Source organism: Oxyura jamaicensis, chromosome 4, assembly GCF_011077185.1.
Source record: "Oxyura jamaicensis isolate SHBP4307 breed ruddy duck chromosome 4, BPBGC_Ojam_1.0, whole genome shotgun sequence".
NCBI classification, from domain to species: Eukaryota; Metazoa; Chordata; class Aves; order Anseriformes; family Anatidae; genus Oxyura; species Oxyura jamaicensis.
Window position 1 is genome coordinate 83,787,515 of NC_048896.1, and position 24,339 is coordinate 83,811,853.

Here is a 24,339-nt window from a genome sequence, read left to right on the forward strand (position 1 = left end):
TAATTCCCCATGATCCAGGAGGTTTCTATGCTTTTCATGCTTCATCCTGAAAAGCACTGAGTACTTCAACATAAGATGAGCAAAGCTGTTACAACTGATCTCAGAAATCAGAAACTCATCGTTCCCTTCTTTGCTTATACAGCTGGGAGAGATTATTTAAAATCTGTGTCACAGAAAGTAATAATTTGGCACAGCATCTTCCTTAGACTGAATACAATCAGCTAGCACATTATACCCTAGACTGGATATAACCAGTTAGTACATAATAACCAAGACTGGATATAACCAAGTACATAATACCTGTTCTCAGTTTTATAGTAGATAGCAACATGCAATGGATAGCAAGACTGGAATGTTGCCTTCAGTTTTGCAAAACTACAGTCCTGCTAGCTCAGGACAGAATAAAAACATCATGAATGTCATGGAAAATTTCACCCAAATCAGCCAGTTTCTTTCAGAAAATTGTCATGTCTGAATTACAATATAATGAAATGCATAGAAGATAATAAAAACTGTTCATACCTTTTCCACGTTGTAACAAGACCATCTCCTGTCTTTGCTGAGCACTTACCATTGCAGCCACATGCTGAATGACCATCCCACATTTATGCTTCTGGTTCAATTTCCAAAGCAGTGATGAGCAAACATATTTAGTAGAAGTAAGTGTTTCTTCACCAAGTAAATCTAATCTCACTTTCCAATTGCTTTTCCATCACTGGTACCTGGTTCCGTTATCCAAAGCTCGGACTGTCTCTGGTTATGGTCCTTCTCTTCAGAGTTCTGACAAAACTTTTCCTTTTGCAGTGAAGACCTCTAATTTTTCCACATTCTGTCATCACACTGCTAAAAGCTTTAACACATTCTTTAAATGCTTGTTTCTTTTTGAACAAAACATTGTGAGCAACACATTCTTCTGGGCATAGAGTTTCCAAACTTTTGCATGATCCTTGTGACCGGCTTGATCATTTCTAACTTAAATTGTGCTTTGTGTAAGGAAACAGGACTATTCAGATCCTCTCATGAGCCACAGTTTGCTGCATCTGACTGAATTAATCTTGTTGAGTGCCTCAGCTCCTTCAGCAGATGAATGACCTTGTCTGGTGATTCTTCATGAAGACTACATTTCTGATCTTACTTCAGAGCCTAAAAATATTATCTGAGACAACTGGCTTCTTTTGAGGCTGCTTCCTGCACCTCCAACAGTGAGATATGCAGTTGCTATGATACATCTTTTCCCTAGCTTTCTTTGTGCTGCCTTGATTGTTCTTTGCCTCGTATTATTTTTTTTCAATCATAATTTTCACTTTATCTGATATATTATCATAACCATCATTCCACTCTGCATTTGTGTTGGAGTTCAGTGCATCCATGGGAGCAGACTTGTCTCTCTGTAGTTTTGCACATAGCCCTTTTAACACAGAGATGATTTTCAAGAAAATGCTTAAGAGGAGAAACTTTAAATATTGTGCTTTTAATATTGTCTGCTTGCCTCTACATTCCAGAAATAATTAAAATTACCTCTTTCTCCATATTGTCTTTCCAGCTCTGAAACAGCAATTTGCTTTTCTCTTTTTGAAAGAAAAGGCTAACCTTCTTGAATTTTCTAACCATTCTCCACCTTAAACAACTCTTTTTAACTTCCATTTTTTTCAGTCTGTGCTTCACCCCAAAATTTTCTTGCATTTCAGGTAGTCAATGTCCTTGACTGTGTAAATTCAACTTCACTGGCTGAGGTTGTGCTATTTTACTTCCTGATGGCAAACATCAACTTTCTTTCAGGAGGATACCATCTTTTCAAAATATTTCTTTCAAACTATTTCTGTGCTTATCATATTCATCTACACATCAGTTTCTTCAAGCCCGTTTTTCTTCTTGATGAGATAACTGAGCACAGAATATTATTCGTTCTGTTTTCCTGACTTCCCAGTCCATCTCAGAATCTTCTGTTCTCCCAGGGCTACTTTTACAAGTTATTGCCTTAATTTTCAAGAAACATTCAAAAAATTCACTTCTCCCATGCAGCTCTTATCCACTTCAAAGATCTCTTAGTTCAATCTTCTATTTTGCCTTTTCTTTAAAACTCATCTCTTCTCCATCTGTGGATTTCCAACTTTTGAAATTAATATTAATTTTGTCACTGTGGGGCTCTAAATCTCTATTTGTTTCCAACTTACAATAGTTTTTGGTTTTGTTTTTTGTCTTGTTTTTTATTCTGTCAGCTATTTACTATAGAGAACTCATTGTCAAACACTTAGCTTTTTATATAGATATTAAAAAGGAGATTTTGTGTTTGCTGGGTGAAATGAAAACAACATTTGCTGAAAGCATGCAGAATGGAGACAAAGATCTCAGTACTGTAAGAAAACCATTTGGTAGATAACAGTTCACATAGCAGCCAGTAATTGCACTTGTATTTTTTTTCCAGTATTTGATTGGTGTATGAGTGTAAATTCTGTTTAGACTTTTTTTTTCCAGTGTTTATGATGTGCTGGTCCCTATTTGATTATTAAATCATTCCAGCTTGAAGCTATATCTTTAAAAAAATCTCTAATTTTAAATTCAAATATTTTGCAGCTTCAAGTATTATGCAAACAGTTTTATGAAAAAAATGCACCAATTTAAAGCTGCTCAATAAATATTTTCTATATTTTTGCACGTGGACTCAGCTGTTCACTCCATAGGTTCTTTTAATAGCCTGTATAACAAAAAAAAAAAAAAAAAAAAAAAGGAAAGAAAATATTCTCAGCTTCAGATAGACAAAATTAATTTAGGAATAAGTGTTGGTGTTCATCCCATCACAATCTCTTCTCAAAAGTTTGATGTTAGCTTCAAAACAACCAGAACCAAAACTACCATCCCCTTTCTTCGAACACATCTTTATAATCATATGGTCTTTTTTTTTATTTTTATGTTGTTTATTTTTATTTTTATGTTTTTACAAAATAAAGGAAAAATCAAAATGAAGGGTTTAAAAATTGTAAAAAATATAGCTGAATTTCACCTAATTTTCAATACCCATCTAATAATCAAAAGAAAGCTACTGCACTTGTAGCAAGTCAGTAATACTTGCATTATATTATACCCACCAGCATCTATCATCGTTTCATTTCAAAACATAAAATCTATGCAGCAATGCTAGTAATGGAAGATGTTGAGCCAGTTCCCAAGAGGAACTGAATAGCAGGGCTTACCAGGAGCTGAATAAACTTGTAAAAGACGCCATAATACAGGACTGATTTTTCAAAAGTACTTGTAGTCTGGGCAGAAGATAATAAGGGTTCAGGCTTCATATAAGGTAAATATATATATATATATATATTTTTTTGGATTGACTGTTGTCATCATGCTTCATCATATCGTACTTCACAGAAGCTTATAAATGTGTTGACTAAATTGACCACAATCTCTTACTATAAGCAGTTTCCATGAATGTAATTCAAAACAGATTTCAATGAAGAAAAATAATTGAAAACATACAAAAGTAAAAATATTGCATATCTTCAGTTAAAATTCAGAAATTCACTTGGTCTTTTGCATTGAGCTGAAAGAGTCAGCACGCTGTGGAAAGGGTAGTGGGAATGATGGTTGTGTTTGAAGGGAGACACATGCAGATTTCTTAGTCTCATCCTTACTATATTGCATGGGCACAAGAAGGTCAGTCATATTCCATTTTCTTGCATGACAGAAGGTATGATCCTATAGTAATAGCTGAACTTTTCGGTTAAAATGTACCCATTCTACAGAACTGAGAAGAACCCATTGTAGTTCAGGCAGTCAATATCTTAGAATGCAAAATCATATCTTGTTGAAAACTGAATGACCTCCTGCGGGAAGCTAACTGAAGGCATCCAATTTGGATCTTAAAGGTGACCCTTCCTCTATGTGCAAGCAAAATCAGTAAAGCCTTCCCAGAGAGAGCATCAGGGTCTTATATAGATGATTCTTAAAACATAGCAAAATCTAGAAGTTAAAAATTGAGTACAAAACAATATAAAGAATACCAACCACACGTCTTGGCTCAGTTGTGTCATCAAGGCCACAGAATGAATGCTAGTGAAAAAAACAAAAAAAGGAACAAAAACTATAAAATAAGATCGAAAGAAAATGAGGAAAAAAAAGAAAAGAAAACAGATGTAAGATATGTAATATGAAATCCGATAACATAATTTTACAGCAGTTAGTCTTACATCAATATTAATTGAGTTGATTTGAGAGACACAGTATACCAGTCTTACTCCGAAAAGAGGGTACAAGAGGGTACAAGGTACAAAATTCAGTGTTTGAGGGCAACATTTGTGGATTATGTAAACTTCAGAAACATCAGGCTTGGCTCTGTAATGTAGTCAAACATGTACTTATAATTACATTTGTGAAATCTTGCCTGAATCAAGACTTACCCAGCCGAGGGCACAAACTAAATGTAACTAAAAGGGCAGAGAATCAGTTATGAGAAAATCATGAAGGGTTTAAATGGCACTTTTTCCTCATATATTGGCTGGAAGAATAAAACTGAGATTTTACATTATTGTTATGTATAGCCTTTGGAAGCAGGACAGTTTGTTGAAGAGTACATAGGGCAAAAATACTACCTCCCTTATTTTCTGATTTGACAGAATTTTACATAAAACTTAAAAATTGAATACATTCCTAGGGGCGAATAAAAAGCCATACTCATGACAAAGTAAGTATAAGTGACCTGCTGCCCTTGGCTACAACCAGTAACAGGCATTAGATTTACAAACTGCTGCTCCTTCAAAAGAAAGGATTTCCCTCCACAAGAAATCATTGTGCTCAGTGTCAGTGGCAAGTAGATGCCAGTCTCTATCCACTGACATATTAAACCTTCAAAAGACCAATGAAGTAGAAGTGTATCACTCATTGATTCTCTGACAACAGAAATTTCCTTCAGGCAGTCAAATTCAGAAAGAGATTTAATCTCTAAGAAAAAAGTTAAATATGATACAGATATAAGGAAGTCCTCCACCCAACCAGGAGTAGAAGGATATCAGAAAATGATGAAGAATCCTGCTAATTCAACATTAAGGTAAAGAAAACATTATTCATTTTATCTGATAACCAGTTTTCATTTCAGCTTCTGGTTACCTCATTTAATACAGTACTGTACTTCAGATTTGATGTTTCTTGTATTAAAATAGATCTCTCGATATTAGGTTAAATACTACTAACATCAACATAACTGGGAAAAATAAATTAGTAAGGGGAAGGAGGAGGGAACATTGGCATTGCCCAGGCATTTACTTACCTTTTCCTCAATTTCTTTGAGTTGCCTCTTTTGAAGTTCTATTTTATCTTCTAGTTCTCGAATCCGCTGAAACAAAAAAGTGAAATAAAACTTATAATATCTACTTAAAAAAAAACATGTTATTAATGTAACACTTCCTGTTCAGTTATATTGGACATGCTGATGGCAGGATTGCTCCATGTTTCAACAAAACCATAGCATTTAAACAAGATGCACCTTCAGGCCATCATATTTACTATCAGGAATTCTAATCTCACCACTCATAAATTGTAAATTTAACATATATAAACAGATAGCACCACAGTTCCAAGTACAACACAACTACACACTCTGCAACTCCCAGAAGGTTTTCTACTACCTAGACAGTCAGCAGATTATACTATTACTTTTTATTGTAACTCACTTTTCCTATAAAACATAATTATGGTTCTGGCACATTTATACTATACCAGAAAAATAAATATACCAGCACATAGGTTTTCAGTTCACCACAAAGATGCCACTCAGACGTTCAAACCCATTCCATTAACAGGACAATCTCCCACCAGAGTCAGAGGGAACGTCTCCAATGTATCTTTCCCCATTTGTAATGGTTGTTTTTTTTTCAGTTCTACAAAGCATCTCCAAAAATATGACTGTGGTTGAGTCTGAACATCCTACGTTATTTCCACCCCCTTCTTTCCTTTTTATAAATTCCTTTTATATATATATATATATATATATATATATATACATATATATATATATTATTATGTTCTGGGCTTCTAGACTAAAAGGATGCATTTTATTACACTATTAGCATATTGAACTTCTTACAGATTTTATGAACTAGCTTCATATTTTTTTTTTTAATAGGCAGAAACCTGGGATCTGCCCTGGAAATCAAGGAGAGACTTTATAATCTATCAGCTTTTTTTCAGGATTAATTACCTGACGTTTGCCTGGCCTACAGAAATTAAGGTAATTAGCAGTTCATGAACTTTAAAAGGGAAATTATCATCTAGTCTATAGTCTAACTTCTATGCCCAGGCCAGCAAATTTAACGCAGGAGCTGTGTACCACTCCCAAATTATTTTATTACTCCCAAATTCTTTTGAACAGCATCTCTTTCAGAAGAGCACCCAGGCATTACTTATAAATTGGTGTGATTAACTGACGACTTAATAGTCAATCATCTGCATTCAAGTCAAAAGCTTCCGATGGTGGGAAATGCCCCACACCCATAGCAACCCACAACAGTCCCAACAGCAGCAGTGGATCCACTGACAGCTCAGTATTGCATTGGGAACCACAGCACTTGGTTTCAGCATTGGGAATCTAATTTGGAACTACCCCAAAGATGAGGTACACTCACCCCACAAGCTCACCTTGCCCAGGCATGCTACTCTCCACCCAAATATTGCAGGCAGGTCACAAACAACAGCTTTCATATTGCTGCTGTTTTTTAAAGAAAAGACTTTGCTTCAAGGGTTGTTTTGCACATTGTGCAGTTGGAAGAAGTTAATCAGCCCCTCCCTTGTATCATGCTGCATTGCTCAGAGATTTCCCCAGATAATACAAATGCACAAAGCAGTGCCATGTGACACAAGTGCATGCAGCCTTGCTGAAAAATGCCTGGAGCACAGCTGTATTAATTTCACTTTCCCTCTGTTACATCTGAACTGATTTATACTTCTTCTACTCCCTGCTTGAGGTATATCTATCTCTCAAGCACTTATTTTCATATACTGTACGTACCAGAAATATTACAAGAACTGTAAGAAGCCACGGGATGAGAAATAGGCAGGTGTCTCTGAGAAGTCTGGTCCATCAGGTTACACTCCTATTTCCCTCCCACTGATTTACGTTCTGCTGATTCCTACTTAAAACCACATACCACATGCAAGTGACAGACTTCTACATTCTGGGGGCCCTACCATGCTCTGTGACAAAATTTGAACATGGTGAGGTAAGTGGAGAGAAATAATAATTTTAAACATCATTTTCACCTTCAAGACATATTGTGTGAGCTATTGTTTCAATATGTGCTGAGAAAATGCCTCCAGAAAAAAAAAAAAAAAAAAGTCCCCAAACATCTGGTGGCTTCCTCACCTCAGGGTTTTGAGTAAGTGTTCTTCTATAAAAGAATATTTTATTTAGGATTAGATAGCATTTTTTCAGATTAGGGAATTCTGTTAATTAAGTAAAAATTGAGATGTTATTACTCCCTTATGAATTTTTAATCTTTTCAAAAGATTCCAGCTACTCAGTTATTCTCTTCAGCTATTACGAAAAGTTCTAAAAATAAGGGCTGAGATTTCTGTTTTGCAGTTCTCACCTATAACCTGTCATAACCTGTTAAACTTGGTGAGACTAAAGCAGAGAACAGTTTTATGGTGAAAAAAAAAAAATACACTTTGCCAAGAATCAGTTTAAATACAAAGATAACCTAGGAATCTAAAGGGAAAACACATAGGGTTGCACCTCTTAGCAGTGAAAATCCATCTACATAAAATCTTCAAAATGACTAGGTGTATGTCAGTAGGGCAGACATAAACAGGGTGGATATATCCCATGGCGCAGAATTAGTTCTAAAATTTAACAGTGGGCTGGAATTTTCCACCAGGTATAAGAGCTTGGGGTTGTTTACTTGCATTTGCTTACTTGTGTTCCCCTGGAGTGTGGTAGGAAGATTATGCAGGGGGATGAAGTGGGCGTAACTATTTCAGTCAATACCCTGTCAGCACTGCCAGATAACCAGCCTAGCTCAGCTATTTATATATCCTGAAAAATCTGACTGTTATCTATTTCCACTCAACTGCAAACATGACTTTAAAAATACAGATATATCTTTGCAATATATTAACAGGAAAAACAAAACAGATTTACATCTATGTACAGTAGGTAACATAAAAATCATTTTTTTTCCCCTTTGTGCCTCTCTGTATTTATAGCATTATCTTGATCACATAAATATAATAATTTGCAGAATATGACTTAAAAATATACATAAGCTACATAAAATAAATATAGCTTTAACAAATAGTATCTTCTAGAAGCAGCAACAGATGTCCCTCAGTCAAGAGTTATATTAAACCACTGAGAAGGAAATTATACAGAAATTTCACATCCTAATTAAGACTAAAGGCAGGACTGCTTGAGTTTCAATATAAGCACTTACATCTTTATCTTCTCTTCCTTTTATTTGCAAGTACTATTAGCAATCAAGAAGCTGTGGACTCACTCTTAGGTCTTCAGCACCTGATGAGTTGCTTTCAATGAACTCTGATTTGTTTATGTTTGCAAAAGCACAATTGTGACAACAAATCATGCAGAGATATTTTATTGTTATCAAGACATTCTACCTACTATCATGATTCAGGGCACAAATTGATGATCAGTAAGTCAAGCTTTTCCTATTGTGTTATGCAGAGGTATAACTGTTGCACTCTAAAAGATCCATTCATCTCTAGCCTTGAAAAAGGCTTTCAGGAACTTCACAGAGTAAATCCAGTGCATTTTCAAGAGAACAGACTGCGTGAGGAAGCCACAAAACCTATGGTACCCTCCTCTCAAAACACCGAGAAGGCTTTGTTGAGAATAGACCCAAAGACCATTATTTTACTTTATTATTATTATTATTATTAGAAAGGGACAGAAGACATGTATAGACAATCCAAAAGCATGACGGTGTTTATGTTTCCAGTAACTCCACTAGCATTTGGCCACGGTCACAGTGAGGATCAGGGACAAGTGCAGTAGTGTTCTGCTGGGTTCCTGCGGTTCCTAGCTGCCCATTAGTCACATGAGTGCACCTTTTGCGGATTGATGGGTTCATGAGAATAACACTGTGCTGTCAAGTCATGAAGCCATACAAAGGAATGACTGTAGGCAAAGAGCCACAGTCAGAAACAGTGTAACAGGAACATAACCGTGAAAGAGATGCTTGGATTCTTAATGCTGCCCACCTCACCTGCATTCACATCCAACCTGCCAAAATAATGAATACAAATCTACCATTCATTATACTGCAACAGCAAATAAAAGTTCACAAAACTTCAGGATGATGGATGGGCAGATCTATGAATACTCCTTGTCAGTACTTCCCCCACATAGAGGTCTCCTGAGGTGTGGAAAGAAGACTGGCTGAGCATCCATTTTAGTAGGGAAAGAACCTACTTGACAAATCAGACTTCCATTAGCAATGAAGTTTGTTGCCGCTTCTGAGTAGGTGCTTGCAAGCAGACAGGGAGCAGTAGGGCTTGCTGCAATGCCAAGCTAACAGCAGATGGCTCTGCCAGCCAGGCTATGCTGGAACAGCAAACGAAGCTCATTTAGCAGTGAGGCTCATCTTTAAAACCATTTGCATTTCCAGACAGCCATAGGAAAAGCAAACTGAAGATGGACAATATATATGCCTTACTTATCACTTAAGTGCAATTTGAACAGACTTCTAAGATCCATTATAAATTATTTTTAGGAGTAATTGTATATACTTTAGCAAAAGCAGATGGCACTCAGCCTCATGGAACACACCCTAAAGGACAAAAAGCAAACAGTTTCATAAGAGAGAGAGCATCCAGAAAGTTAAGGCAGTGAAAGCATACATTTTCTTTGGAGGCCTGTAGTTTAGTGATAGGCATATGACTGAAACATTGCTAAAGCACCCCTAACAAGGGTGCTTTAACAATATTATCATATTTATTATATTAATTAACTAAACAGAGCCGTAAACGGGAAATTTAACATCAGTCAATTCCAAGTGTATGAAGAGAGTTCACTGACTGCCTTGGTCATATACTGCCCTTCCTCTCCAGTTCCATGCTTGGAGAACTTCCAGACACAAAGGGCTGTCAAATTGCCCCAAAACAGGAAATCATTTTTTTTTTCTTGGCACAAGCTTCCAAATGCACAGAAGATTCCTCCCAAATCTCATAACTGTTGCTTCCTTTCACCTCACGATGGGAAGTTCATGCTTCTGGGAAATAGGATGTATGCTTTGAAGTGCAATCATTCACTTAAGCAATTGTTTCACTTTTGTAAGTTTAGATGGCAAGTGTCCTTGCTGTACAGCTTCCAGTACTGGTAGGGAATTTTTGACAGTCAACTCATAATTTCTGAGATAACAGAGAGATGAGATACCAAGATGGGAGTACAAAACATTACCGTACCTAGCTGGCTGCTGCAAAGCATAGCCAGTTCCACGATGCCTTATTACTTTGGTGACAACACTTCATGAAAAAAAGTAACCAGCACACATCTGAAAAGAGCAGACACGCGGGTTTATGCAGCATTATGCCAGGGCTAACGTGAGGTCCCAGAAGCAGGGTGGCTCGACAGAGACTTCAGAATGCACCAAAGGAGGTCCCTGCAGTTCCAACCAATTCAGGGGTCTCTGCACCCACATCTCAGTTTTCCTGACAGATGGATATTTTTGCTAGAGATAATGGTTGTTTTCCTAATACATCCAAACTTAGCAAAAGTCTAGATAACACCAGATGCAAGTTCATTATTGTCAGGAATCCCATAGGTACAAAAATAATAGTTTTAAAAGCTGAAAAAAAAAAGAAAGGCAATGGGTTCCTTGCAGACCATTCAAAACAGATGAGGTCTAATATGATGTTAACACATTGTTCATGGAGAAGCAGCTAGATATGCTGCTGACTTCAAAAGGGAATTTACATACTAATTTCAAAAGGGAATTTTCTTAAGTTTTTAGTATGGTCTAGCTCCCATGCCTATACTGCAGCTTCAAGGAGATAAACATCTCTGGACCATCTGAGGAATTAAGATTTATGTGAAATGCAGCAGTAAGATGATGGATATGCACCTCAGAATATTACTCTGCTTTCAGTAATAGATAAATTCCAATAGCACTGGCTTCAAAAACTCAGCTTGCATTAAGGATCAAAGAAGTACAAATAATGAAGCTAGTAGTGAAAATGATAACATTGCACTTCGGTTACTTCTTATCATTGAATGCTTTAACAGAAAAGAAAAAAAAAATTTTTTTTTTAAAAAAGCTGATTACATTCCCACACTGTACACATGAAGTATGTACGTGTAATTGGTGTTGCAATAGCAATCCATCTATATTAAGTACCATTTCCATGAATATAGTTCCAATTCGAAAGGAGCACTTAATAAATGCAAATCCTTTGCCTGAGCTCAGTGAGCCCTGGATTGCAGTCACTGAGCCATCATTTTTTTCTTCTGGAGGTAATAAATCATCCCAGTAATGATTTGTCATCATTTTGAGAGTCTGGCATCACAGGAACTTCAGCTTTACGAAGAAAGATCTGAGATATAAAGAATTGCTTCTAAGAACCTAGGTTCAAATTTTCCTTACCAACTAACCATAATGTGGGAATTTTTCTTTTACAATACTTCTGATTCCTATAAGAAATGTAGTATGCTTCTCTACAATTACGTAGTCCATTCCATGCATTCAGGTATTTTACCCCTTCTCCCAGTTACCTTCCTGTTAGCAGATTCTGAAAATTCTGGTGTTTTCTGCTTTTGGACAGTGATGCGCACTGTCTAGTATGCACTGAATGCACACTAGATGAAGTGGGACTTCTTTATTTAAGCCTTTTGTCCTTTACAATTCACTCATGGCATTAGCCAGCTGTTCACAGCCCTGAACCGACATCTTGGATGGCTTCTCAAGGAGCTTTGCCAACTGAGGAAAATGTTACAGGAAAGGAACTTCTGTGGCAAATTTCAGCTGCTGAAACAATGATACTTCATCCCTCTTTTAGTATCCAGCTTCAGAACTTATGTTCTTGTTTTCTAGATAAGTGTGTAAGTTAAGCGCCCATATGAATGAACACATTGTTTTACTGACAGTGACACCAAGAAAATTAATTTATTTGCCTGCAAAATAAGCTTCTTGCCATGCTACTATAATTGTGAAAACACAAGATCGTACTAAACAGGGGGCATAGAAATCACCTTAATAGTTCCTGTGACTCATTCTTATTGGATTTACACTCATCAGCAAATCCAAGAAAACAATTTGATAATTTTAGCACAAAGCAGACAAAGAAGGATTTGCTAAGCTGCTTACAGCCCTGGCTCTGAAATGTCTGAAAGGTTCAGGTTGATACGCATTTACAGAATATGCACCATGAATGAACTGTATCAGATGTAAAAGATATTTTGAATCTTTGAATCCAGCAAGTGATCAAGAATGTATCTAATTTTGCAGCAAAAGTTAGCAAGTGAAATATTTTATCAATCCAACATAGGGAAGAATCAATATTGCTTCATTTAACCAGCACCTCAACGATATTAGAACACAGGTATGTAAGACATTTAATAATGTGAACAGCATAACTATGTTATATGTATAAATTTAAACAAAGATGAATATAAACTGCTATGCCTTTAGCTATTATTTGAATCACTTAGCTGATGGATAAAATTTCTTAATGAAATATAAATATATGTATTTAGATCTAATGCATTTTAACAGCTGTTTAAAAGACCCTACTGTGCTTACAATACAATTTACATGGGTAATTGCTAGATGAATTTACTCAAGCTGTTGTATCTGCTACTGTAACAGGCCTGGACTCAGGAATCCAAATGCTCCCTTCAGTCCCATATTCCTAGGATGTGATATTGCATAATGAACATAAGGAAATGAGCAAGCACATTGTAACATAAATAGCTTAAGCTATTTCTGTTGCCATCTTGTTTTACTTTATGATCAAAAACTTAATATAAATTTCAGACATTTGAATATAATAATAATACCTCATTTTTCGATATACTATACTTCTCTGAATCTCATCAACACATTTCTTTACAAAGCAGGCAAAAACTTCATTCTTTTCCATGTCCTGTAATCTCAGCCATGATAATCCAATTAACTGTTACTGAAGTAGGAGAGTTGTTCTTGTTAATCTTTATTATGCATTTGTAATTTCTTTATTTGCCTTCCTGAGGAGAATGAATCTTTTAGCAGCTCCACTGATGCATCTCAGCATGAACGTTAATATGTATTCAATTACATTGGTCCTAGCAGTAAATCAGTGAATTTTATAAATGCATTTCAATTAAAATAAACTTTAATTATTAGCTGATACTGAATGATTATTTTCATGTGAAGATATGGCTTAATATTTATAAGTAAGCTTTATTTTTATTTTTTTATTATTTTTTTTAGCACTGAGAGTCTTTCAATTTATGCTATGATAAAACTACGTCCTACACTGATAGCTAGCAGCAGAATGTACTGCTCATTTCATTATGGTAAAACAATAATTAAAGCCATATGAGCTTTATATCTATACAGAAAGGATATGGATAAGGATATTCTATGGGAACTCAGAAGACAAACCATGTCAGTATATGAAAATTGACTGTTTGTCAGTCCAGACTCATTATCTGGTAAATAATAAGAATAATAAAATTAAAAACTATAATATTTATTTAGCATTAGATTATTTTATACTCTTGTATTTTTAAATAGCAAATTTCCATTAAAATAATTATGATATATGTATGAACTGTGCATATGAAAATACATTTAGTCTCCACTTCTGTAACAGAGTTTAGTACACTTTCTTTTTTTTAGAATTATCTTTCCTCAGCTCCCACAAAGAAACACAGGGCATTTAGGATTTCAGATGAGAGGATTTCAGCATTCAAACTTCAGACAAGAGTCTGAATAACACCTCTTTGAGGACAAAGGGAGAAGACTTTTCAGATATACTTGGTATAACTGGTATTCAGATATATTCAGGTGTTGGACCAGCCCTGCTATCATCACTTATGCAGATAAGTAGCATTGGTAAAGCAGTTAGCAAACCAGACATGATTTGATCCGAACCCTAGCTGTATAGAAAACATATGTTATGAAACATTGTAGGATACACATATAAAATTACTAAAATTAACCCTCATTTATCATGTCATCTGTGGGAAATCACCAAAGTTTATTGTACTTCTGTTGTTATAGCAGCAACGATGGCTTGAAAGACTCAACATTCACTCCTGCAATATAAATCAATACCACAGGTCAACTATGATTAACCTAGTCATGATATACTCGATGACTGTAGATTACAGTTAGTAATGGTATCTATGGTATCTGATGCCCTCAAGAGCATTCATGAATATCAAAGATGCACCATCACCAGTAATCTATCATATACTGAACAGTCAATGTTTTGCAACTGCAAGTATTAGAAAATGCAATAAAAGATCCCTGGTTGCCCTAGGGATTCCTCTTTGTGTAAAGATGCATGCAAATAGCTGGGGATGAACTTTGCTAACACCATGACACTTTAGATTTAAAATTGAAGCATCAAACAGATAGTATCTATAAAGGGTTAGAAGTAAACTGTCTGAGATTTTCCTCAACTACTGTTGTGTAAATATCCTCAGTAAAACTTAGACCTACTTTCTGAATTCTCTGAAAAGGCTGTGAGCTGTTGGCCAAACGAAGCTCTCTTTAGCACAAAGCAATGTGTCAAAGAGGACAAATGGAAGACAACACCTCCTCATGCCTATCAGCAAGGTACGCTGAGCTTAGCATCTTCTTCTAATTCAATAAAGTAAGCTTTCATCTCTTTGCCTCTCTCCAGAGCATTCAGAGTCTAACATTAAGCCCTAATAATTCTCCCTGGGTGACAAAAAGATGGTCTATCAACCATAACAGATTACACAGCAAAGAGAAACAGAGCTGCTGTATTTATCCAAGAAATTACCTGAAATCAGTAATATATCAAGCAACAAATCTCAGGTTTCTACTTCACACAAGCAATTAATATTTAAACAAATTAATGTTTTAAAATGAAGGTTTTCAGCAAAAACTCTATAAAACAACAAAAGCATGTTTTCTGAATGGCTCAGAATCTGATAGAAACAGTGATAATCTTGTGGGATTGAGAACAAACTGCTCCCCTAGACATCACAAATTATAGCAGTGTGAAAGATTTGTCCTGCCTACAAAAGAGTGGAGAGAACTCGGTGAGGAATTGCATCCACCATAGCTTTGCTTGATCTATAAGCAGTAAGAATTTAGCTCCTCAGGACAGAAAAAAAAGGAAAAAGAAAAAAAAAAAAGAGAGAGAGAGAGAGAGCGAAGAAACAGAGTAAAGGAAATGAGTTTGGAGTTTCCTGATTTCGAACTATTTTGATATTTCATTTTGATATTTCAGATATTTCAGACTTTTTGATATTTCAGGATGAAATAACACCTACCTTCTGCTTCTGACTTTTCCTCAGTGCCCATGAAAACAAGTGCTTGAGGCACTGCATTTGCAGTGAACCCATCCCTATGGCAGTGACAGTCAGTTTGAGTTACACCTTTTTGGAAAAAAGGATTGTGCTATACCTTCTTCTAGTAAAACATGCAAAGTGGTAGTTTCTGCTTTTATTACCAATGAATAATCCAACCTGGTCATAGGAGTAAAGGCTACAGTTTAAATAAAATATAGTTAAAATAATTACATCTATATTCCAACTGTATAAGGCTGGGATTTGGATGCTTTCAGCATTCCACAGAGGTATTATTTTCAGGTTTAGAAATGAAGTGATGGTTTGCTTTACTCTGTAAAACTGAGCTCCACCCAACAATATTCTAAACCAAATTAGAATAACCCCCCCCCACTCCAGTTTAGCACAGTGACTACAAAGCAACTCATGGAAAATCAGTTTTACACCTTCTGATGACACAGTGAACACACATACCTTTAATATTTTTCTTGTAATTTTAAACAAAGACAAGACTGCTCTGGGAAATTAGTGGATTACATTAATAAAATCTGTCTCTCACATCCTTCCTGATTGGCAGCAACAATTTTTGGAACTGAAAGTGTATCAGTCTGCTGTCCTTCAAGGATTTTCTCATTTCTCTTTGTACTTAACATATAATGAAATCAGAATAAATTCTATTATACATTTTCCTCATGTTTGAAGACTGCCAACAGTGCAATGTGAATTAATCTATCCTAATTTAGAGCCCGGTTCTGGTTACTTTCCACAGTGTCTTCCTCCAGAAACAGCTACACCCAAATCAGCAGGAATATATTTCAAGTTAGGTCCTACATGATAGACATAAGGCAGAATTTGACCTTTAAAATTTATTAATTTCAACAGAGAAAAAAATCACAACCTTTTTTTCAGGAGATCTGGACATGTGACTCTCTTTTTTTTTAAACTGTAAATAGAGCTTGCTTAATTAAGAAGTTGATATCACTACTTCAGAAACATATGGCATTGCTCTGAAATACTTTTTTTTTTCTAAGAGATTATTTTTATAGCTATACCACCACATTTTTTCTTTCTCTCTAGATATTGCTTACCATGAAGCATGTTATTTATATAATATATCCTTCTTCACAGAACATGCTAGTAATGATCCCCATAATTGCCAAAATGCACAAAAGTCATGCCACTGCATTGGCTAGAGCACAAATGTTACTTTAAATGAAGTCCTGCTAGAAATAAACCAGACACTAGCTTATAAAATCTTATAAAGATACTGCAGCACAATGAGATACTTTTTGATGGCAATATACACAGGAACAGCAGTTGAACTGCATATACCCTATGGCTAGGAGCAAATAGCACAAGCTGCTCATGACAGATTTTTAATTAACATATCTTGCCTCCCACAAATAGAGAGGATGGTGGCACCTTCCCTGACTTAAAGGGAATACTGTCAATGTGCTTCAGCCAAGGATCTGTCCCCCACATTTGCATGTTGCAATCAGAGTTTAATTTGTCTTTGTATGTCTTATCAAGAAGATCTAATCACACAGTCTATTTAATTTGGTTCCACAGAAGCCTGGTTTCCTTAATACTCAGTGGGTACACACAAGTAATTCTACCTATATTAATGAACATTAATAATGTGGGGTTACACAAGCTACAGATGAACAGAGCTACCAAATTAAAACATGGCCTAACATAAAATACATTTATTTCACTAGAACAACACCAATACCTAGTGGCTAAGAACTATGGCTTTACATCTAGAAAAGGGAAGCACACAGAAAGCAGCATAGGCTCACATGGGGACAGCTTTCACCCATACACATCCCCGTCCTTTTCAGACAGTCCTTTTCAGCCTGAAAAAGAACTTTTACAAAACTCAACTTCTCCTTCTCCATCACCAGTTGGAGAAACAGAGTTTCTGCTTCAGAGAAGCAGAAATTTATAAGCGTTTGTAACACGGACATTTCATATCCAGTCTTGAAGGTCCACCATGCTGCCATGTCATTCTCCTTAATCTCCACTTCAGGAGATTAGGAACAGTGCATACTGCAAAGGCACTGCATAGTGCACAAATATGAACAGGTCTAGACTACGGTTTTGCCAGAATAAATGTAGTGGGTGCTTACTAGTGACATTGTGTCAGCAAAACCTCCGATGGCCATAAATATATCAAGAAAAGAGGAGGGTTCATTTAATGTAGCATCTAAGGATGTTGGACATTTAGAACATTAGGACTCTGCTAACACAGGTGAGCTCTCATTTTTGTAGCATTTCAGCTTCTGGCATAGGCTAGCGCAGACGAATGCAATCCTATGAGGATTAGCCCTGTGACACTATTGTTCCATGCTATTGCATTTTGTTTGGTTGTTTGGTTGTTTTTTAGGCTGTGCACATTGCACACAACTACTGGGTTATCAGGGTTGACCACCACTATCCCCATAAGAACCCACAAAGAACCTTCAGAAAGGAAACAACAGAGAAGAATCTGAGTGACGGATTTGAAATGCAATATGCTCATTTCCCTTACACTGGGCAAATTAACTATCTTTGCCTTTGGTTTTCCTGTCTACTACAGGGGGTTAAAAATAGATGACAATAATGATAAAAATGCATAGCTCCTTGTTAGGCAGTAGAATTAGTTTAACGTGTCCTCCGGGGTTGCAACATTAGCATGTCTAATGAGATGGGCACAACATGAAACTCTAATGACACACTGTAAAATGCATCTGGAGACAGGTACATAAGTATCCATGGCTAATGAGGCTTTGCTTATGTTAATATTTTGCTTTAGAGCAGGAGCAAAGTTTTATTCCATACCCATTATATTTAACTTTATATTGTGGAATAATCTGTGAGTACAGAAACCATAGCCGAAAGAGCATGTGCTCCAACTGGCAGTGAGCAGTCCCTGGGACCAAACACGCACCTGAAATGCACATAGCATGCCTGTTGGGTTCTTGGGAATACTTTTTCACTCTACAAATCTATTCCTACCAGTACATCCTATTTGCCAATGTTGTATGAACCTAAATCAGAAGCTCTGCCCAGGTGTCCACAACAGGCCACAGAAAGGTCCTAGCCAACTGCAGTCCTTCAAAGAGCATCATACTACATGTCTAGTGGAAGCGAAGGACTAGGCTACATCTGGTCTGATGTGAAAACCTCAGACTGCATATTGCTTAGATGTAGAGGCTTTAGCATCAAGTTTTCATGTGATGTTATCTGCTCCTCTGAAACCCTCTCTTGAAAATGTAGACATAAAACTCTATCATCTATCAGATCCAGCAGAACTGAAACAGGCCAACTTGAAGGAAAATATGAAAAGTTGTGAGCCTCTGTAGCACATGGCTGAATGGGTCTGTGTTCCTGCTGAGAGACTTTTATACAGTTAATAAAATAAAATTCTTATTCCACAGATATATAAGCTGTTGTTTCAGAGGTTTTGGGTAAAGACAGACTTGTGGTTGCTTGGAGCCCAAAGTGCTTTTTTTGATCTTTCAGAGCTGTAATAGGACCTAAAATGATTAATGCTGTATTCACTAGTCAATGAATAGCATCAACACAAAATACCATTCACACCCATTAAATGTCAGTGATAAATAATATTTACATAACTGAAAAGCACTGCATTATCATTCTGAAAAAAAAAAAAAGTACAAAAACACCACAATGTGGCTAGATTAGACTAGCAAACAAAACCCATTATCACTAGTTTTCAGCTACACTAATAACATTAAACTAATAACTCCTGGCTCCATTTTATTGTACAAATTTCATATGTATTTACTCTACCGTCTCTTTCTGACACTTTTAGTACCAGCTGGTACCTACCTTCTCCAGCTTTCTGTATACCACTGCTGATCTGTCACACATTAAAATAAATAAATAAATAAATGCAAGAGTTGCTCCTGTTCTCCTGATCTCAATATTACAACTTCCAAACCAAGGCAACATAGTGAAGGAGCCAAGAAAAAGGAGACTTTGAGTAAGTCAGAACTCAGCTCAAATGCTGACACAGCGTAAGTACTTCTCATCACTGCATAATGAGAGGAGATGAACAAAATAGTCCTGGGTCAGCACATTACATCAGTTCTGGTCTGTATTAATCTACAAAGCAAATCTGAATAAAGAGAGGTCTGGACTAAAGTGAATGCAGTCCATACCCCTACAAGTATTTGAGACAGCAACAGCATCCTGAACATATCTGCATACTACAGATTCTGGCATTTAGAATATGTGATTCCAGATTTGCATAAAAAGCAGCCAGAGCAACTGGAGGGCAGGTTCCAAGACCTAAGACATCTGGCTCCATCTTCCAGAGGTTACTATAATGAGGAACCATATAGGAAAAATTATTCCTGCTGGAATAATTAACACCCTGAGACATGCAGTTCTCTTCTTTCCCTGAATAGTAGCACAGAAAAAAAACAGGAATCCTAAGAATTCTCCAGTAATTAATGAGTGCACTTCCAGAAGCCGGGAACTTGCCTGGATCTAAGTTGTCAATATTTGTCCCAAAGGAAGTTGTTTAGAGAGACAAGGCTTTTCTAAACTAAATTAAAGGCATGAAGGCTTGTTAATAGTCCCTTAAAAGATTTCCTGTTTTCCTTTTCTCTTTATTTTATTTTTAAACAAACAAAAAACTTTTCGCAAATGGCTATAAGGAAGAAAGAGGGGGAAAAGTAACAACAGCCAAAAATTGGATTCCTGTAACTACTGCTTTTGCCTTTCCTCTTTTCATAGTGTTACAGTCTTACAACCATCCTTCCATTCAAGCTTCTGATAATTTAGGTCTTAAACCTGCAACAAGCCCTTTGCGGAGCCCCGTGGCAGTCTGTAGTTCCACACACAAGAAGCGTATTGTGCAACACAACTTCGTAGCGAGACAGTGACCCATTTAGCGTGCATACCATGCCCAGGACAACAGGGTCCTCACATCGCTCATCTTCTTGACATGGGAGCAGTACAAAGCCTAGAGTAAGCATGACTCAACGAGGTGAGGGTGAGGTGGTGCTGCTGTATGGGCAGTGGTGGCAACCACAGTGCTAACACCGACAGGAGGGAGGAGAGAGACCGGGGATTACCTGCTGTGCCTGCTGCAGCAGCTCCATTCGCTCGTGCAAGATCTGGCTGTCAAACTCGCGGCTCTGCCTCAGGATCTGCCGCCGCACCTTCTCCACTGCCGCCCGCAAATCCTCCCTCTGTGCCTCAGTCAGCGACTCGCTCGCCCGCCTTCCTGGATCCTGCTGCAGGGCATTATACAGCGTGGCTTCCAGCTCCTGGATTTTCTAAGGCAACCCAAATCACATACAGACAGGCTGCCGTTTGAATCCAGCAAGCAAACAACCCGCCCAGAGCTAGAGGAGAAGGCTAGCGAGCAAAGCCATAGGCAGGAGGGGAGGACAGACACAGACAGCTGGACAGAAAGCAGCAGCCGTGAGCAGTGAGCAGCATTGCATACGCGGTGCACAGAACCACCCAGCACCTATTTACACCTGGGCTATGGTTTCTGTTCTACTAAATTTTCAATTTCTTCCATTTGGGAAAGATTTGGATGATCGGTCTGCATTCAGTACATGGCAAAACCCCCAAATCCCTGATGCTGAAAGTTACAAGATCAATGCAAAGATTCCCTTCAACTGCAACTGAATTGCTAAATCATTCTGTAAAATAACAAGCCCACAGCATACAAAGGGAAAGCTGTGAACAACAAAAATAGTACTGTCCTCTCTCCCTTTTGTCCTTATTGTCCTGCTATCCATTTTTTGACATCTACTTCATTATTACCCACTGCCCAAAACAATGAGGAAAAAAACACTTAAGGGTACACTAATCCCTCATCAGTCTCTTGCCATTTGTCAGATTGCTAATTAGATTTTCATACACTAACCAAAACTCTGGCAGTTTGTAAAGCAGAGAGCACAGGAGAACTTTACGTTCATATGGAAAACCGTATTCCCAAGAGGAAAGAAAGAAAGGAATCATGGCAGTATTTTTCTTGCTACTGGGGTTAACATGTTCCTATTACAAAACAACATACGATGACATTTAGATCAAAAGCATCTGACAACATCCCTTTAGTCCTCGTAACACCTTTGTGAGGTAGGTAATTCTATCCATATTAGTGATGCATAAACAGCAGTAGAGAGGTTAAATGGCTTGCCCAAGGTCACAGTGCTAGAAATAGAGCCTGCTTGCTTCCATCTGTTACTTGCTCTAAGCACTAGACCTTGCTCCTTCCCTGAAAGTGTTTTGCCCGTAAGAAATATTTGTGATGTATAAACAATTCTTCAGGTCATCATATTTTGATTTCCTGAAGTCAAACACTTAAGGAAGTGGGATGTGCAGTTTTGCCAATTCCTCAGTAAGTCCTGAGGCTTCATTTTATGGTGCTTAGCCTGAGAGAAGGTGAGGTTGCAGCTTTCCCTTTGAAAAGTAGGAAAAGTGAAGTTGGATAGGGCAGCACAGGAAGGGATCGCATAGGAAGAATAAGCATTCCCAACTTGGGATAGGTTAGCAGCAGCAGTATTTACAAATGGTTAGGGAAAAGCAGTATCAGAGGGATTCTGAAGTTATTTCTGGTATATTTTACCAGGATAGTTTCATGCACATATAGGCCAGCTCTTCCCATTCTAGATGTACTAACAAGTTGTTCACACATTTTAGAATTAAAAAATAATAATAAATCAAAACCATGACACTTCTAAATAATATCATCCATTTCCTAAGTCCCCATTTAAGTTGTAATTGATTTCCTACTCTGGCAGAACAGTAAGTCAATTAAAAGAGAACCCTATTTATAATTAAAAGAAAGAAAAAAAAAAAATCCAACAACTTCATTTTATCAAATCTGCTCAAACAAGAAAATTTAATGACTGTTCTTTTCCTACCATGTATGCCTGGTCCAGGGCTTGTTTCCTGTAGTCGAGTTCTTCCTCTAAATAACCCTTCTGTTTACTGAACAGGTCCTGAACAATAATAAAAACAAGGGAGTGTTTGTTCTTTATCCTAAATCATGAAGAGTCATAAATGCCATCTTTTTTTTTATGTGAGCTTTCCACTTGAAAACAAAAGAAAAGCTTAGCTAATGACCACATTCTTCATAACGATATTTGGAATATCAAATTTTCAATATGAGCACTTAAAATACATGTATTCTACTAACAAGTTGTACTTAGAAAGCGCAGACCAGTGTACAAACCTGCCTTGACCTGCCAGAGGTGCGCACAAAGGCTGAGAGGTTGTGAATGTGAGGGTGCATGTATTTGGTCCAAGAGCCGTTATTTGCACCAAGCAGGCCAAGAGAGGGATGAGAAGAACAACAGTGACTTCACTTTATTGTTTTTCTAAAAATATACAATATACACCCCTAAGGAATTCATGGGGCAAACCATAATCCATGTTGCCTAGCCTCTTCTAGTCAGGAAATCAGAGCATGCCCTAGCTGGAACCTGCAGCAATGATCCCTGATGTGTTGGCAAAGTCATAGAAATTCAGTTCTCAACTGTTAAAGGTCAATTTGTGATATAAAGTGATGCCCAGAGAGGTTAAGTGACTTTAGCTAAAGGGCTGAAGAAGTTTTAAACACACCAAGGTTTTATAGGTTTTTATAGGTTCGTGTTTTTTTGTTGTTTTTTTTTTTTTTTTTTCTTTATAATCAGACACACTAACTTTCACAGAAGCAACACCTTACAACAGAGAAGTTATAAGACAGGCTGGAATTTCATGCAATTTGCTATCAAAAAGCATGACATTGCAGGAAAATTGTGGTCGCTTGAATGGTTGAATGAATAGTTAAACTAGAAGGGACTGGTGACAGTGGTTTCACAAAACATGCCATTAGAGTGTTTTGATAATAACAAATAGATCATAAATTAATTAGTTGGTTTTATTAACTCCTCTCTCAAGGCACGTTGTCATTCTCAAAACTAAAAAATAAAATAGTATTAGTCCTGAAACAGAGAGGCCTTTTGATTGAATTTAGTATTTTTCATTGATTTTTTTCTATTCAACAAATTCTTGCATTCCTTATAGACATACAGATATAAGGTAACACATAGAATAGATCCCAATTTAAAAATTCAGGAGTGTTGTATTTTGTTTGATGATGTTTGCTTGTAGATTTTTAGCAGTTTAACAAGCTAATGTTGCTGGTCTGGTTGCTTTTATTGATTTATTTTAGTACCACAACCATTTCCAAATATAATAGACGGGTGTTGCTTGTAAACTGTATTACCTATTATGACAATACAAAAAGATATTGATGATTGCCCCTTTATTTGGCCGAATTTATATGTTTGTAATTTTTTTATTATTATTATTTTGTTCATGAAGCTCTTTTAATTACTTATCAATTAATACTGAAACTAGAATCAAAGTTTAAGTCAGGCTTTGATCTTGGGGCTCGAATTCCCTTACAGATGAGTGTCTGCTGCTATTGTAGCCATTTTAGGGAATGCTACTTCAGCTGTCCAGAAGGGCAGGGGCCTCCAACAGGCCCTACAGGACACATTTCCCAGCCTCTCTTGTACATAACTCTGAGGAATGTAATATATGTTAGATACTATGCTGATGCAGCTGAATCCCACCTTGATTACCCCACCTTGATTATTTTCTTAGCCAGAATACAGCAACAGTGGCATGGCTGTTGTAGAAGATACAGTTCTACCATGCACTGTTAAACAAATAGTAAAGGATAGGCCTGGTCTACATACACTTACAAGTCGCTTACACCAGAGAAGTAGACTGACTTGCCCAAGACTATGGAGATGGTCAGAGCCATCAGCAGATCCCAGAATAGCAATGTAGTTACCCTGATCATGTCACTTCTCCAGAATCCATTGTAAAAGATAGCCAGATAAAGG

General features: G+C 36.9%; 2 protein-coding genes across 10 annotated transcripts in view; both read right to left on the reverse strand.

The window, feature by feature from the left end:
- Positions 1–1,481, reverse strand: part of C4H4orf50 (chromosome 4 C4orf50 homolog) — a 79,399-nt gene extending 77,918 nt beyond the window's left edge. For all 6 annotated transcript variants that reach the window (XR_004751031.1, XR_004751033.1, XR_004751032.1 and 3 more), the window contains exon 1: positions 572–1,481. Coding sequence is in view for 1 of the 6 variants with exons in the window: in XM_035326481.1 (XP_035182372.1) it covers positions 572–598 (27 nt within the window). In the remaining 5 variants the exon portion in view is untranslated. The remainder of the gene's footprint in view (positions 1–571) is intronic.
- A 118-nt stretch (positions 1,482–1,599) lies between these two features.
- The window catches only part of JAKMIP1 (janus kinase and microtubule interacting protein 1), a 100,441-nt gene continuing 77,701 nt past the window's right edge, over positions 1,600–24,339 (reverse strand). Inside the window, exons 18-22 of one of the 4 annotated variants that reach the window (XM_035326482.1) lie at positions 22,366–22,443; positions 20,560–20,763; positions 5,264–5,329; positions 4,006–4,050; positions 1,600–2,695 (exon numbers count right to left, since the gene is read on the reverse strand). In XM_035326482.1, the coding sequence (XP_035182373.1) occupies positions 2,663–2,695; positions 4,006–4,050; positions 5,264–5,329; positions 20,560–20,763; positions 22,366–22,443 (426 nt within the window). In that variant the 3' untranslated portion in view covers positions 1,600–2,662. Of the gene's footprint in view, positions 2,696–4,005; positions 4,082–5,263; positions 5,330–20,559; positions 20,764–22,365; positions 22,444–24,339 lie in introns of all 4 variants that reach the window. The other 3 variants (XM_035326483.1, XM_035326484.1, XM_035326485.1) reach the window with 3 other exon arrangements.